Below are 14367 nucleotides of genomic sequence, written 5' to 3'. Positions count from 1 at the left end.
TACACCTTATAGGACCTTTCGGCAGCTTGCATTGTGCAGAAGAGTGGCCAAACTCAAAGATGGAGAACGCTAAGAACCAGTAAAGGAGCAGTTTGAAATGAGCTGTTTCCATCTAAGCAATGACCTTGGTAAGCTCTGCACTTACTGGACTGCAGTCCTCCGCTGTGACCGTCTACCTGTGCAGGATTAGGTTCTCTATGCACGCCTGTGGAATGGCCTGGGTGATCACCTGTGTTATTGAACCCCATGCTTCCGACTGAAATCTCTCCAAAGAAGAAAATCGTATTTTGTTTTTATACGGTTATAAAATCCGTTATTTTCCTGAACCCCTTTGGAAAAAAAGGTCACAGGTGTCTGCGTATTTTTATCACTAAACCTTTTAAAGCACGAGAGGAACAAAATGCATAAGGATGGTTCAGACAGCAGAGGAGACTCAGGATATTTGTTCATTGATAACTTATGGTTTGCTGATGTTTGGATAATTGCAGCTGTAGTTGGAAATGCTTCATTAACTCCCATTAACTAGCTTGAGGAGTGGAAGTAGATACAGAATTTATCTTCATGTTATATCTTTATAGCATAAGTAAAGTTACATAGCAAATTTAATCAGCCATGGTTCTTGAAAAATGAGGTGGTTTTTTAAAAAATTTAATCTGAGTGACTATTTAGATCAATAGTTGGTGCTGAAAAATCCTCCTAATCTGTATCAGTGTACTTTCCTCTGTTAGAATATTTAATGAGCATATTTTTATTTTTTGATAATTGGGAATTGTGCAGTGGATAATTTTAAGCAAAAATTTTATTTCTGTAGGTAAAGAAACTAAAAAAAAATTAGTAAAAGTGCCCAAAACACATTCCAGATTTTTATTTTGTTAGCTAGTATTTCCAATCTAAGATCTGGTTTGTTTTCTAGTTGTTTGCCCCTTTCCCTAAAAGTTCATTGAAAATCTACTTAACGTATCTGTTTATCTACGTTTCTACCGATTTTTTCTTTTTTGGGGGGGATCCTCCCCATTTTGGGTTCTGATTGTCGTTGCCGTGTATTTGATTAAATACCCCACTTGTTCGTCAGGAAGTGTAGACTGTACCCGAACGTACCGCACAAAAGTGTCGTGTGGCTCGCTGACACCGTCCCTGGCCAGTAGGGCCCAGTCACGTGCAGACTGGCCGGGGCCTCAGCTGGAGGGTCTCGCGGCTGCAGGATGGAGGTCACGTGCTGCACGGTTAGGTTCGGGGCCGGGGACAGAGTGAGGAAGCATACTGTGGAAGTGATGCGAGTCATTCAATATTTGCTTTCGGTTTGGGGCCTGTCGTCGCAGGAAGTCTTGCAGCTCGAAAGGCAGATGGGAGGGCAGCTCCTAGAAGAACCTAAGGCTCTTCACTTTAAAGGCAGCACCCACAACCTGCGCCTGTCCATTCACGATGTCGCCCACTCCCTCTGGAAGAGCAAACTGCTGGCCAAATATCAGGTAAGGTTCCCAAGCTGAGCTAAAAGCTTGGAGACATCTCCAAGAGGACTAGAATGATTTAGACAGAAGATACTGCCTTCCTTGAAAGTAATCCTATCTTAGTACTCCTTTGTCCAAAATAGTTGGGGGATATTTAGGATTTTTTGAAAAAATACTCTAGACATACTGGAGGAAATGCTTTTTTCTGAATTCTCTTTCAGATACCTTTACTATCAATGTTTTACTTTCAGTAGATAAGATTTCCAAGTCCATCATGTCTGTGCATTTTCAGAGTAATGTTAACATTGAATTGGTAAAACCAGCCTCAAATGAATTCATAGGAGAAAGGGAACATTGTTATCCCACATGACACAAATTAGGCTTCAGCCTGGCTAGGAGAGTGCGTTTACATTGAAAACTTAGAAGGAACCTCAGCTTGGAAGCTGGGATAGCAAGTGAAAATAAAACCTGGTCAGGATTTTATTAAATAACAGCATAAAATTACTGGTCCCAAGTCCCACTGTATGTAGCTGTGTGTGGGAAAAACAAGACTCTCCAGAGGTGTTCACCTCCTCCTCCATCAGCCAGCCCAAGCTCTCAGGAGACGGTGTGATGGGATCCCTAGCCTCAGACCCATCCTAGGAGTCGCAGACACCCTTAGAATCAGCAGTGAATCCTTGTCTACACACATGCAAATCCAGTCCCACACCCTGCCCTGTAGCTGCACTGGTTGTGATTTCCTGATGTAAGTCAATGAACATACTAGAAGGGATGAAGGGAAGAGTTTCAGCTGCATTCTTACTCTCAGATGTCTGGTACTTACACAGAAATTGCGGGAAACAAACCTACTAGTTTGCTTACAGCCTCGAGCTTCGATGGGGGCACATGCTCAGCACTTGATTGAAAGATCGGCTTTAACTTTCTCATTAAATCTCCTCCTTTGCTTTCTTCTTTCTCTGATTTTGCAACTGCCATAAAAGTCCACAAATCTTCCCCTTTTATGAACAATTCTTTTTGTGCAATCATAATGGAAAGTTGTTTTTATAATAATGATAACCTGATGTTAGTTTAAGCTAAGCCTGGCTGAGTTCTCACCATCTGCCAGACTCTCGTGTACTTTAATCTCATTTAACCCCCTCCATTCAGGTACTCTCTTGCTTAGGTACAGTCTTTCACAGATGAAGAAACTGAGGAAAGGTTAAGTAACTTGCCCCAAATCACCAAGCAAGGGGAAGGCATCCTATTTGTACTGGATTTGGCTCCAAAGCCTCTGTTCTTAACCAACATGGTCTACTATTTTGTGTCAATCCTTCTTTTCCCTTTATTGAAAAAAAGATTCTTGGGCTCTGTGAGGTGATCTAGGCTCTTAGACAATTGTGTCTGTTAGAGGCTTCGTGCTTTTTAGGCCAAGAACTTTTCTGTGGCAGCTAATCAAGCCTCCGGTTTCCACCTTGTAGTGAGTCTTGACTTTCCCCATCCTGTGCAGAGGGAGGGCGTAGGCATGAAAGGGAACTGGGTCAGTGCATCATCCTTTAGACTTTGCTTTTTCTCCAGGGTACCATGGCAGGGATTGCTTTTAATGGGCAGTGACTGGAGTGTGTAGGTTTTATTTGGGCAGTTGTCTAAACCTTAAAAAAAAAAGATCATTTACGAAGTTTTTTTGTTTTTTTGTAAATGACAGAGAAGTGGCAGGCTGGTTAGGTATAAGGATTCTGGGGCTGATTCCCTGGGTTCAGACCTCAGCTCTGCTACTTTCTAGCTGTGGGACTCTGGGTGAGTTCTTTAACATCTCTGGGCCTCAGTCTTTCTCACCTGAAAAGGGGGTTGGGATGTGCTTGTGCATGGACCCATCGTGAGGATTAAACAAGGTAATTAACACGTGCAGTACTGAGATGATTACTGGGCAGCGCACTGTCTGATAGTCCCTCATTTGTGGTTCCCCCTTTCATATGCTTCAGGAAATTCCTTTCTACCATATCTGGAGTGGGTCTCAGAGAAACCTCCACTGCACGTTCACTCTGGAAAGATTCAGCCTGAACACAGTGGAGCTGGTCTGCAAACTCTGTGTGCGGCAGGTGGAGGGAGAAGGGCAGATCTTCCAGCTAAACTGCACCGTGTCCGAGGTAAGAGGCGCTCGTTGGTCTCAGGCCAGAGGAGGGACCGACCTCGGGGAGGGCCAGTGGGGTATAAAGTATCTCAGTGTGGGAAGTCCTGAAAAGCTCTCTGGAGGGCCTGCTGGTTCACAGAATAGTATTTTTAGTGAACACAGGGAGCTAAAATTATATAAAAGTGTAATAGAGGATCCTTTTCAAAAAACAGGACTTTTACGCTTTGTGACATGAACTTAAGGATCTTGTCCTAACTTTTTACACAGATCTGAACTTCAAGTGTAAGGTTCAATTTAAGTATCGCACACACAGAGTGACTTTCCCAAAGCACCCCCGCTGTCCCCTGTTCCTGGCATCCTCCGCCTCTCCTCCCGTTCTGGTTCTTTCCTCGGAACTCACCTGCCTTGGCCTGATGGTGCCCTTCCTGCCCCCTCCTTTTGCCTCCTTTCCTTTCATCTCCATGTCGAAAGGAGAAGTCTCTTGGTCCCCTTGCTCTCTTATACATCATCCTCCAAACAGAAGAAGGGATGCCCTTCTCCCCGAGGTAGGAGAGACAGTCCAGAAATAGAAGTAAAATCTACGCACTTCCCCCCTCGTGCCCGTCACACTGCCTTTCCTCGCTGTGAGCCTCACTTCCTCCAGGTGCGACTTTTTATATGTCTGTATCTCAGAAATGACAACCATCGCTGCTACTTAAAACTTCTCTGGGTGGAAAGAAGGGGGTGCTCATGACCTTATTGGTTACCTGGGACCCCAGGGCTTGGAGTTAAAACCACGGAAACGCTTCAGGCTGGAGGGACAAAAGGAAAAGGACAGGGTGAAAGGAAGGGGGCAGCAGCGTCCGGGGCCTGTGGAGCTGAGCTTGGAGCTGCTTTTTGAGCCGCAGCACAGAACTGTCCTATTTCAGAACTACAGCCGGACGGTGTATGATTTAAAAGGCTCCTCTTCCTCGCTGTCTCACACACAGTGACGAATGGGACGTCACCCTGTTCGGCGTGTCTCACTCCACAGGTCGTGTTTAAAGACAGGCTTCCTTAGCAAACCCAGGGGGGGACGCATGTCCGCCTTGACGCCGCCCCCTCCTCCTTTCCCACAGCCTGGCGAGCTGCAGTCATCGTTTTCCTTCCTCCGTTTCATGAGACTTTTGACTCATCAACAACTTTAGTCACAGACCTCGGTGACATTCATGAGGCATGATCTTGGTGTCAGGGCGCCATGGCAACCGCCGGGCCTTTCTGTGCGCGGCCCGCAGCACCACCCCTGCTGGCTCGGGAGGGTGTTTTCACTTTCCAGGCCCAGCAGGTCTGCAAAGCTCAATACCCACCCAGCTCCAGCCACAACAAAGGCTGCTGAATTTTGGAGGGGGGCGAGGAGGTCTGCTCCTTTGATGCTTGCTTTCTGTTCGGCATGAGCGATGTGATGAAAAAAAGGCAGATGCGCTGTGGCCGGGAACGAAAGCGCGCTGGTCAGGGCCCCCCCCCCCACCCCCCCCGCTGCCAGGCCGGCCAACCCCTTGCGAAGAGACAGTGTCGCGTCATAGTGTGATGAGTTTAAGGACTTTCAGAGGAAAGACGATTTCTTTTGCAAGCTGGTGGCAGCCAGCTCAGGGAGGCCGACCCTTTAGTCTCCTCAGAGGCCCGTGACAGACAAGCACACTTAACGGGAGGAGGGGGAGGCAGAAATGACCCGAGTCAGATGACTTTGGGGATTAGGGGCCACTCTGCTGCTTTTCCTTCTGGGTCACCGAGTCCCACCGTTGCTGTTAGCATTTGAATGCAGCGCATGTGGCCCGCAGAGCGGGGAGAGCGGGGCTGGTCCTGATGTCCAGAGCCGGGCTACGTGCTGGTGAACAATTGGCTCTGGAGAGCCCCGAGACCTGGATCCTCATCAAAAGCTCGAGGAGGGGTTCCGTGGGGCTGACAAGCCATAACCAACCAGAGAAAAGCCTCCACTGGTGGTGTCTGTCTTCTGGACAGGGCTCCGCCCTCGGGTCACACGGCAGGTGGCCTGGGCTTGCGGTTCCAACCTCCCGTCTCCTGAAAATGAGCTGACTTGCCAGGAATGTACCGCTCAAGGCGTCACCAGCGCTCCTTTCTAAAGCTACTCGGCCCTTGGCCTCTGCAGTCAGGCGCGGGACCTGCTGCCCCCCAGGGAGACCAGACATAGACCGAGGTGATGTCGATAGCCGGACGATTGTTCCTCTCTGGGTGCCTTGGCCAGAGATTCCTTACCTAGAGATAAAGCCTTTAGTCTCAGACGAAGAATGAAAGTGCCTAGAAGAGTTAAAAGTATGAGGATAAATGATGATAAAAGGTTCTTCCTTAGAGGGACAGGGTAAGTAATAAAGGAGAAGCTGCCCATCACCATCAAGAGGAAAAAAAAGTAGAGAAGAGAGAGAAACTTCAGTCTCGTTAGGACTTTTAGTTTTAACTACAGTATAGACAAAGACGTTCTAACCCTGTCAACTACTGACACACAGCACTTTCGTGCACACAAAGAACAATATTAAAAAGGTACGAGCATCACTCTGCTCCAGCCATCCTACCTATTCACCTCCTCTGTTTTCTATAACCTGTTCAAAAAGGACCCTTGGGAAAATCTAGTTGTTCTTAGTGACTTCAGGAGGAGTCAGAATACAGGAAAGGAAAGTCGTTTCTCCTGAGGAGTGCTGACAATGTGTGCCATAGCAGCTGTTTGGTTAATGGTGAAAAATCATATGTTTAACCAAGGGAATCATAACGTCAAAGGCAGATGGTACCAATATCATAAACAATTATTATAATAAGTGTTCTGTGAGAGTATACCTGGAAGTAAAAGAAGAACAGCGACAGAAATTACTAGATGAAATTTGAATGTAAATGTATATATGTATTTTTGTTTTACCTCCAAGGCTGCTGTCAGCCATCTGATAAGAGAGACAAGAAATTATGCCCTTTTGGGCTTGTTTCATGCACAAGGAAATAAACAGGCACAGGAGCCAAGGCTGGAGACTCAGGGTTTGAAGGCCCACGTAAAGTGCTGACAGGTCTTTATTCCCCAAGAAAAGGGGGACAACGTGGATGTGTGAGCAGACCTTCCTGAGAGTCGTGCCTGCCTTTACCTTCGGTACTGAACAGCGAGGAGGGCCTCACCTTGAGCCACATTTAGTTGGAAGGAAGCTCAGCCGTACCCTGCGAGGGAGGCTTCTGTTAGGAACTGGCTTCATCCTCTTCCTTCCTCTCTTCCACACATACGAATTGAGTAGCTTCCACGTTCAGGGCACTGCCCTGAGGGTCACAGAAGTTCGGAGGATGACAAAAATACTCTCACCTCCAAGAAATTTGGGAAATCAGAGGAAGTCATCCGTAAGTACAACCGGCGTGCATGGAGCAGACTTACGAGGAGGGCAGGAGCTGTGGGAAGTGCTGTAGGAGGGCTCCAGGTGCATGGCTTTGGGTGGGTCTGCTCAGGGAACATGCTCTTCAGTCCAGATTGCGAGGTGTTTGCCTGACCAGAGGTTAAGCGAAAGGGCAGAAGAACTATCAAAGGTACATCCTTAAGAAAGGCGCTGGGGACAGTGAACGGTCCGGTCTGAGGAGAGCGAGTCACGCCAGCGCAACCTGAGAAAGGCAGGAGCCGCGCTGTCAGGTGGCCGGAGCACATGGGACCCCCTCCTCCATGGCAGCCCTGGGGCTTGAGGCCAGCCCACCAGGCAGGTCCTGCAGACGATCCTCACTGCCTGAGGATAAGGAGTTGGGAATCCACGTGGTAGGAGAGCCATTTAACACTTACTAAGAGGAGGCAGGAGAAAGGTCAGCGCTGGGCTTTAGGGAGAGGAGTCTGGCACAAGGGATAGACGGCAGGGAGCTGGTGAGGCCAGAGGCGGCGCGACACCAAGCAGACCCCTCCCCGTGCAGACCCCGCCTCCGCTGCAGCCCGGGGATGGGCAGCATGGGTTTCCTTCGAGGCCCCATCGTTACGGTCCAGACGAGAAGCAGGCAGGACTTGCAAGTGGGCGGTAGCGCTAAGCTGTGGAATGAGGTGTGATTTCTCTACGCCTCTGCCCGCCCCCCTCCCAATTCTATACCTAACAGAAGTGTTGGCCACTTGGGTGCAGACATTCCCAACATGAATCTGTTGAAAAACACGAACATGTGCCTTCAGTCCTCTCTTCTGGTCCCCTTTGTTTAAGCCCTATGCCACTGAGGTCAGGAGCCCTCTGTCCTCGTGGTCCCTTGGAAAGAGCTCTATGCCCAGTACAGGGAAAGCTCTTTGGGATTCAGGGACTCCCAACAACTCCCATCGGTTGCTTCTGTATCTCATAGCAGTCTTTTCAGTCCTGGTACGTGCTGGAGTTAACATAAAGGAGCCACTGGAATCCTCGGAGGCCCAGTTTGCCAAGCTTTGGGTTCCGAGGCCAAATATTGTGATCACAGCCAACGCCACTTTATGTTCTATGGCAAAAAAATTTGTTTTGCTCTCACATGCCCTCCAGAGCCCCAGGACAGACCCTGTGCCGTGTGATTGCACAAGCCTCGCAGTGAGCCTTGGCTGCTGATTCTGGAACACAGACGGTGGCCCCAAGGTGCAGGAGCAGCAGGGTGTGGGAGGCTCTGGGTGGCGGGGGCACTGACGGACATCTGAGCGGAACACTCCACCAGACCCTGAGACTTCCTGACGGCTGGACCTGCGTGTGGCTGTTTTATCCTCCAGCAACTAATTATGTTCACCACGGAGTTACCTGCTCTGAAAAAGAGAGAGATGACATTTAAAGCAGATTAAGTGGATTTTCTTTTATTGCTTTAATAGTTCCCAGGCAACATTTGCTTTTGCTTTTCCAACCAGCAGAAGTGATCAGAAAATGATTAGAGTTTCTCCTGCAGATGAATTTCAGATTTCTGCAATCGTGCTGTTTTATGAGCTGAAACTACCTTAAGAGCCAATCTGTGGTTTTCTCTACTAAAATTAGATTTAAAAAAAAAAATAAGGGTGTACAGCAATTGGAGGATTCTGTTAGCAGCTTGCCCTAAAGCCATGTACTGTGTTCGCCATTTTCTTTTAAATAATTAGTCTTAATTTGATGTCATTTAGAGGAGAGCTGTGGTCCATTTCTTTCAACAAAAGCAGGACAGAGCCATCTTCCACAGAGGTTAGAGGGAGAATTTACTCAAGCGTTTGCCCAGGGCTTCCCCTCAGGGTCAGACAGTCTCTAGAATCTCAGGTCTGGATCAGTTCATTCTCAAAGAGCTGCCCTTTTGAACACGTCTCCCCCCCCGCCTGAAATCTAAACCTTTAGGAGATATCCCCTTGCGCATCCTGGAGAATCCCATTAGAAAAGCTGTAACTGAATTACACCCGAGCTGTCCAGCTAGCCCAGTCCTCACAGAAGACCCATCAATCCAAGGCTATGCAAAACTCAGCTCAAAATGTACCTCCTCCTCTCAGCCAGGTTACAGAGAATCACAACTTTCAGCCAGAAAGAAGCTGTTCTTACTAAGGAGAATATAATAACATTCATTCTCTTCTGACCATTCAAAGCAAGGCATTATGTTGATTGGTTCAAGAAGGATTGCTTTTGTCTTTCTTCAGAAATAATGCTGTGTTGTTCCTGTGCCTCAACTACAGGAACCGACTGGCATCGACTTGCCTCTGCTGGACCCAGCGAGCACCGTCACCACCATGACGGGACCCGGTGCTTTCAGCATCCCTCCCCCCATCCGGCAGAAGCTCTGCAGCAGCCTGGACGCCCCACAGACGAGGGGTCACGACTGGAGGATGCTGGCCCATAAGCTAAACCTGGGCAGGTGGGCATGGCCGGGCTTCAGAACGAGCTCCCGTTAGACATTGGGCTCCAGGACTCATATAGCTGACTTAGGGCAACGTTCATTTTTTTTTTTTCTCCATCTGTACATTTACTTACTTTCCATTATGCCAACATGTATTACGCTCCTACCTTGTACCTTGCACCATGGTCTTGCAAACACGTGGTGGAGAGACTTCCTGGGCTTATCTGACATTTGTAAATATCAGGTTTTGTGATCCACTTCGCAAAGCTGACAGGCTAAATCCCCCCTACATGATATAGCCATTCACTAACCGTTGTTCCTCACCTCCTGTTGAGCAGGACCTAATGCTGGGTGGGTAATTAACATGCTAAACACAGCGCTGCTGTGAAGTTACGAAGAGACCTCAGGAGCCTCTTCTTTGTAGACCGTTGCCATCACTATCAAGCAAAAGGCATGGCGTAACCTGTCAAAGGTGATCAGAGCCTGGGCCGGAAAGAAAACATAATAAGTCTCTTGGTTTCCTGTTTAGGATGTGACCCACAGACATCTTGTCTCTTAAATGCTCTTACTCAGAGTTGAGGTTAACAAAGTTAAGGCATCACGTCTCCTGTCTGGGGCTGACCTAATTAAGTATGGGCTAGTTATTCAGGACGGCTCACTGCAAGCCACGGTTTCCCAGGTGGGTCCGGTTATACTTAACAGAAACGCAGTAACGAAAAGGTTTAGTAAAAGCTGAAAGGAAAACAGCTCCGTAAATCACACCATTCAGCACATTTTCCCATTACCAATTACAGGTACTTGAATTACTTTGCCACCAAATCAAGTCCAACTGGCGTCATCCTGGATCTTTGGGAAGCGCAGAACTTCCCAGATGGAAACCTGAGTGTGCTGGCAGCTGTCTTGGAGGAAATGGGAAGACATGAAACAGTAGTGTCGTTAGCAGCAGAAGGGCAGTATTGACCCAGGCTGGGGCTGAAAGTGGAGGAGGAGAGTCACAGGGAGTCTGTGGACGTCCAGGGGCTCAGAGCTGAGGAGGAAACCCAGTCTAGACCAGTGAGCTCCACAGGCAAGATTGCAGCGGGAGAGAGAAGGAAGACAGACACAACTACCAATATACATGCCCACTCTACTCGGACATCGTCACAGGAGTTAAGAACAATTGTACAAATGTGTATCTTGAATTTAGAAGTCAACCTAATTTTCCTCTTAGTTGGGCTGTATGCTGTGTGGTACAGGATCTTACAGTTTCCTAGGAAACGCTTTTTATTGCTATCCAGATATATGGATAAACTTTCTTAACAAACCCAGTTTCTACAAACGTTGTTTACATCAAATTGGACAGGGATGCAGACACTGTCCATGGCTCGTTCTATTTTTGTTTAAATCATTTGAAGTTGAAGCTGTGGACGGTTTGCTGTGTCTCTTTCAGATTAGTAATTTACAGAGAAATCACAGACTTTTCCTACAAATCATGTGCATCAAGTGTCTCCGATAATCCTCCCATCAGTGTTCTGTTTCTAGAACTTGTAGAACCAGTGTTACTGTTCGTATCAGGGAAGTGGAGAATCTAAGTATAAAGGAGAGAGAGCTAAGACTCCCTTATTCCTTGAGGGCACCCACCTCATGCCCTTGGGGAATAAAGCTACAGCATGGCAGGGAAGACAGGGATTCATGTTCAACCACACCAACGAGCATTTTTTTCACAACAAACGTGTGTGCATAATATGCAACTTGAAGTGGTTTTTTTTTTTAAAGTATTATTATTATTATCATCATTATTATTATTGATGAGTAATTACAGGTATTCTAGTAAAAGGATTTTCTTTTAAACTTGTTTTTGTTAGCAGTACTGTTTGTTAGTATTTAGGTATTGACCTGACCCGGGCACCTTCTCATAACAAGGTGGGCGCGGTCACCAGTTTAATGAAACAGGCATTGCTTCCTTGACCTTTTATCTTTCTTCCATCATTCTGCCTGGAAAGGAGGTAAACGCTTACTGGCTTTGTCAGTCTGGTCTCTGAGCTTGCTCAGGCGGGGGCTTTGTCCTCTGAGTCTCGTCACGAGAAGTGTTCTTCAAGTGTTCTGATTCAGGCTTACTCAGCATTGTGGTCACACGGCCCCACACGCCTCTCGTGGGTCCTCTGTCTACCTTGGAGGCAATGTGGTTGAAGGAACAGCCTCTGAGCTGGAAACCGGTTCTCATTCTGGGTTTGTCATTGTCTAGCTGTGCTACCTTGCGAGAGTCATTTACCCTCACTGGACCTCAGCTTCCTCACCTGTAAACGGAAGGGATGGGACTAGCTCAGCTCAAGGTTCTAAAATGCTCGACTTCCACTGTGATGCCCCCAGTCTCCTTCATCAGTATGAAGACCACAATGGACGCTGACCTGGATCATTTAAAGATTCAACTAGTCTTTCGCCCAGGCTACATTATGCCTTTCAGATAGTTCCGACTTGGAAGATAATTATTCTAACCTGTAACATATTTGTTATGCTTTCAAGTCTTGTCTTTGTGTCATTGCATCATGCTGTTCACCCAGAGATGGCATCCCTTTATTATCACTTTCTTTCCTCTCTCGGGACCAGTTGCCTTCCTGACTAGTTGCAAATTATGTTCTATTATTGTCTTGGTCAAAATTTTTTTAATTAAAAAAATTTTTAACTGAAAAATAGTCAGTCAACAGACTACTTTGTGTAAACTATGGTATTTCCTTAGGACCATCACAGGCTCTTTGTTTTAACACAGGGACTCAATTCATTCAGCAGGTGGGGAATAAAGAGTCAACAGCCCAGGAGCCAAACCAAGATTGAACAACAAGCACCCGTGCGTATGAATCAGAACTTTCAAAACATGGCTGTGGTTAACTTCTGGGCTGGAGGTATCCAAGTTGCTGACTGGATTTGAATTAGAAATAATTTTATACCCTTTTCCCCTTCTTTCCACATGTATTTCCTCTCCTGACTATTTTGGTAACTTTCTGATATTCCCAGGTTCCTCCATCCTCATCATCGACAAACTGTTGATAAACACCTTGTAGGGAGCGTGTTCTTTCCTGCCTTTTATTTCTTATCTTCTGTTTTAGATACATATTCCATCATCTCTCTCAGACCACACCCTGTACCATATATAATATGTTACACTTATTGTGAAAGGGAGAGATTGCACTAACAAGTTCAGTGGATAATGCTTATAACCGATGCATCTTTGACCAAAAGATAGTAAAATTATATTCTACATTAAAAAAATTTAATAATTTTTAAAAAGGAGGAGGAAAGAGAGCTGTTGTCCATTGCTGCATCTTAAAATAACTTCTCAAGGTTACTCACCATTACTGGTTTGGGGGGCTGTCATCTATGGAAGTCAAGAATTAGACCTCTGATACCTAAGGAAAAATAGAAAGGAGCAAATATGTAGTATTCAGATAAATCAATTCCAAAACTGACTAAAAAAAAAAGTCATCAACACAGAACTATAGAACACAGCAGGAACTGTATTTTTGAGGCCCCCATTGAGGGAGGGCCTTTGGGGTTCACTTCGGGTGCTTCGTGGTTTTTGGTTCTACATCTCAGCAGCAGGAACGGGAAGAGCGGTTGAGTCCCTGTAAGTGAGGTATTCATCTGTCATCAGACCCTGTTATGTTCCCTATCAGTCAGGTGAATGGCAACTTCCATAGGTACAGCACAGCATTTACATTTATATCAAATAATTTTCCCTGCCGATTCTGATTTCCTTCTTTCGGGGCAGTGAAGTAATCGCTGTTAGACTGCTCTCGAACTCAGAGCATCCAGACTCAACAGTTCAGTACGCAGGGAGCCCCCTTATCAGTATCAGCCATCCTGTAACATGTCCTGCCTGTCACTCCTAGGGCTTCTATGTAAGTTGTGAGGAAAGACCAGTTTACTTCATCTGGAAGGGAAAAAAAAATCGATCACTTGTGCATGGTGCCATCTAGCGGTGGATAACACAATCTACCCTGAGTCTAATAGGAAAACTCGGGAAAAGTTGTTTGACCAAGGGAATGGATGGATACCTGTAGCGTCTACAGGAGCTTTATGACAAATAGACGTGGGGAGGTTTTCACTTCAAGTATAGTTTTCTTATTCTCACACTGTTTTTCACTTAAATTAGCCATACCAGAAATTACATGTCCTTATGAGCCTAGGACGTTTGTCACTAACTCGTTCATACACAACACGTCTCAAGTTGGGTTTTGGTTATCGGAATAACAGAAGTACATAAAAATCTGTACAAGACAGTTTTTCAAGAGTTGTCATTTTTAATATTTATATTTTTCATTGGGCTTTATATGTTTTAAATCTTACCTTTAGTTCTCTAGTATTTATTTTTGAGGGTGTAAGAAGCATCCACTTAGAAATAAGTTTTATATATACAAATGAAAATAATGCGTCTAATGAAGTGGAAACTGTGGTTGATAACCAAGGAGGAGAAATTAGCCTCCTTCTGAATTTGGGAATCTAAAGGCAGAGGTTTCCTCCTGTTTTCATTTTCCTCTCACCAGACTCATTGAAATTTCCTTTAAGTGATCTGGAAGGAATAGAAGTTAGATTCAGAATTGGTAACTGGACACAAGGTGATACCAAACATGTAACACCGAGGAGCTCACAGCCAGTAGCCTTTTCATAAACAGCACGAACACCAGTGTGGAGACTCAGCTCAGCTACCCAGAAAAACCCCCATATTGTCACAGGAGCGATGTGAGCTCTTCCAAGGCAGGGCCATATTTGGGGTAAGGTGTCCGTTGTTAAATTGCATAACCATTAGCCATTTTTTTATATACTATGATTTTGTAGATTTTAATCTCCCAACTTTCAAATAGTAGAACCATTGTTTAGGAAGAAGTCATGGAGACTGAGTTCAGGACACTCGAGAAACTACACAGTAATATTTTTTTAGAGGTATTTCTCCTATAAGAAAGATATCTTAAACATTCCAATAGTATACTCGAGTTTTTTTTTTTTTTTCCTACTTCTGGAGAAGAGCAGACAAGGCTCTTGCTTATGTGTCCGTAAGTGTGAACTATCTGT

The 14367-nt window shown here is 45.9% G+C and overlaps 1 protein-coding gene across 2 annotated transcripts in view; it reads left to right on the top strand.

Annotated features, from left to right (window-relative positions):
- Positions 1-12002, top strand: part of UNC5C (unc-5 netrin receptor C) — a 401385-nt gene extending 389383 nt beyond the window's left edge. For both annotated transcript variants that reach the window (XM_082391648.1, XM_082391647.1), the window contains 4 exons: positions 1320-1469; positions 3407-3571; positions 9161-9339; positions 10116-12002. In XM_082391648.1, coding sequence (XP_082247774.1) covers positions 1320-1469; positions 3407-3571; positions 9161-9339; positions 10116-10281 — 660 coding nt within the window. In that variant the 3' untranslated portion in view covers positions 10282-12002. The remainder of the gene's footprint in view (positions 1-1319; positions 1470-3406; positions 3572-9160; positions 9340-10115) is intronic.
- The last annotated feature ends 2365 nt before the right edge of the window (positions 12003-14367 follow it).

Source organism: Balaenoptera borealis, assembly GCF_965194805.1.
Source record: "Balaenoptera borealis genome assembly, chromosome: 4".
Taxonomy (NCBI): Eukaryota; Metazoa; Chordata; class Mammalia; order Artiodactyla; family Balaenopteridae; genus Balaenoptera; species Balaenoptera borealis.
The sequence above is the reverse complement of the archived record's forward strand: the minus strand, read 5'-3'. Positions and strand labels throughout refer to the sequence as shown.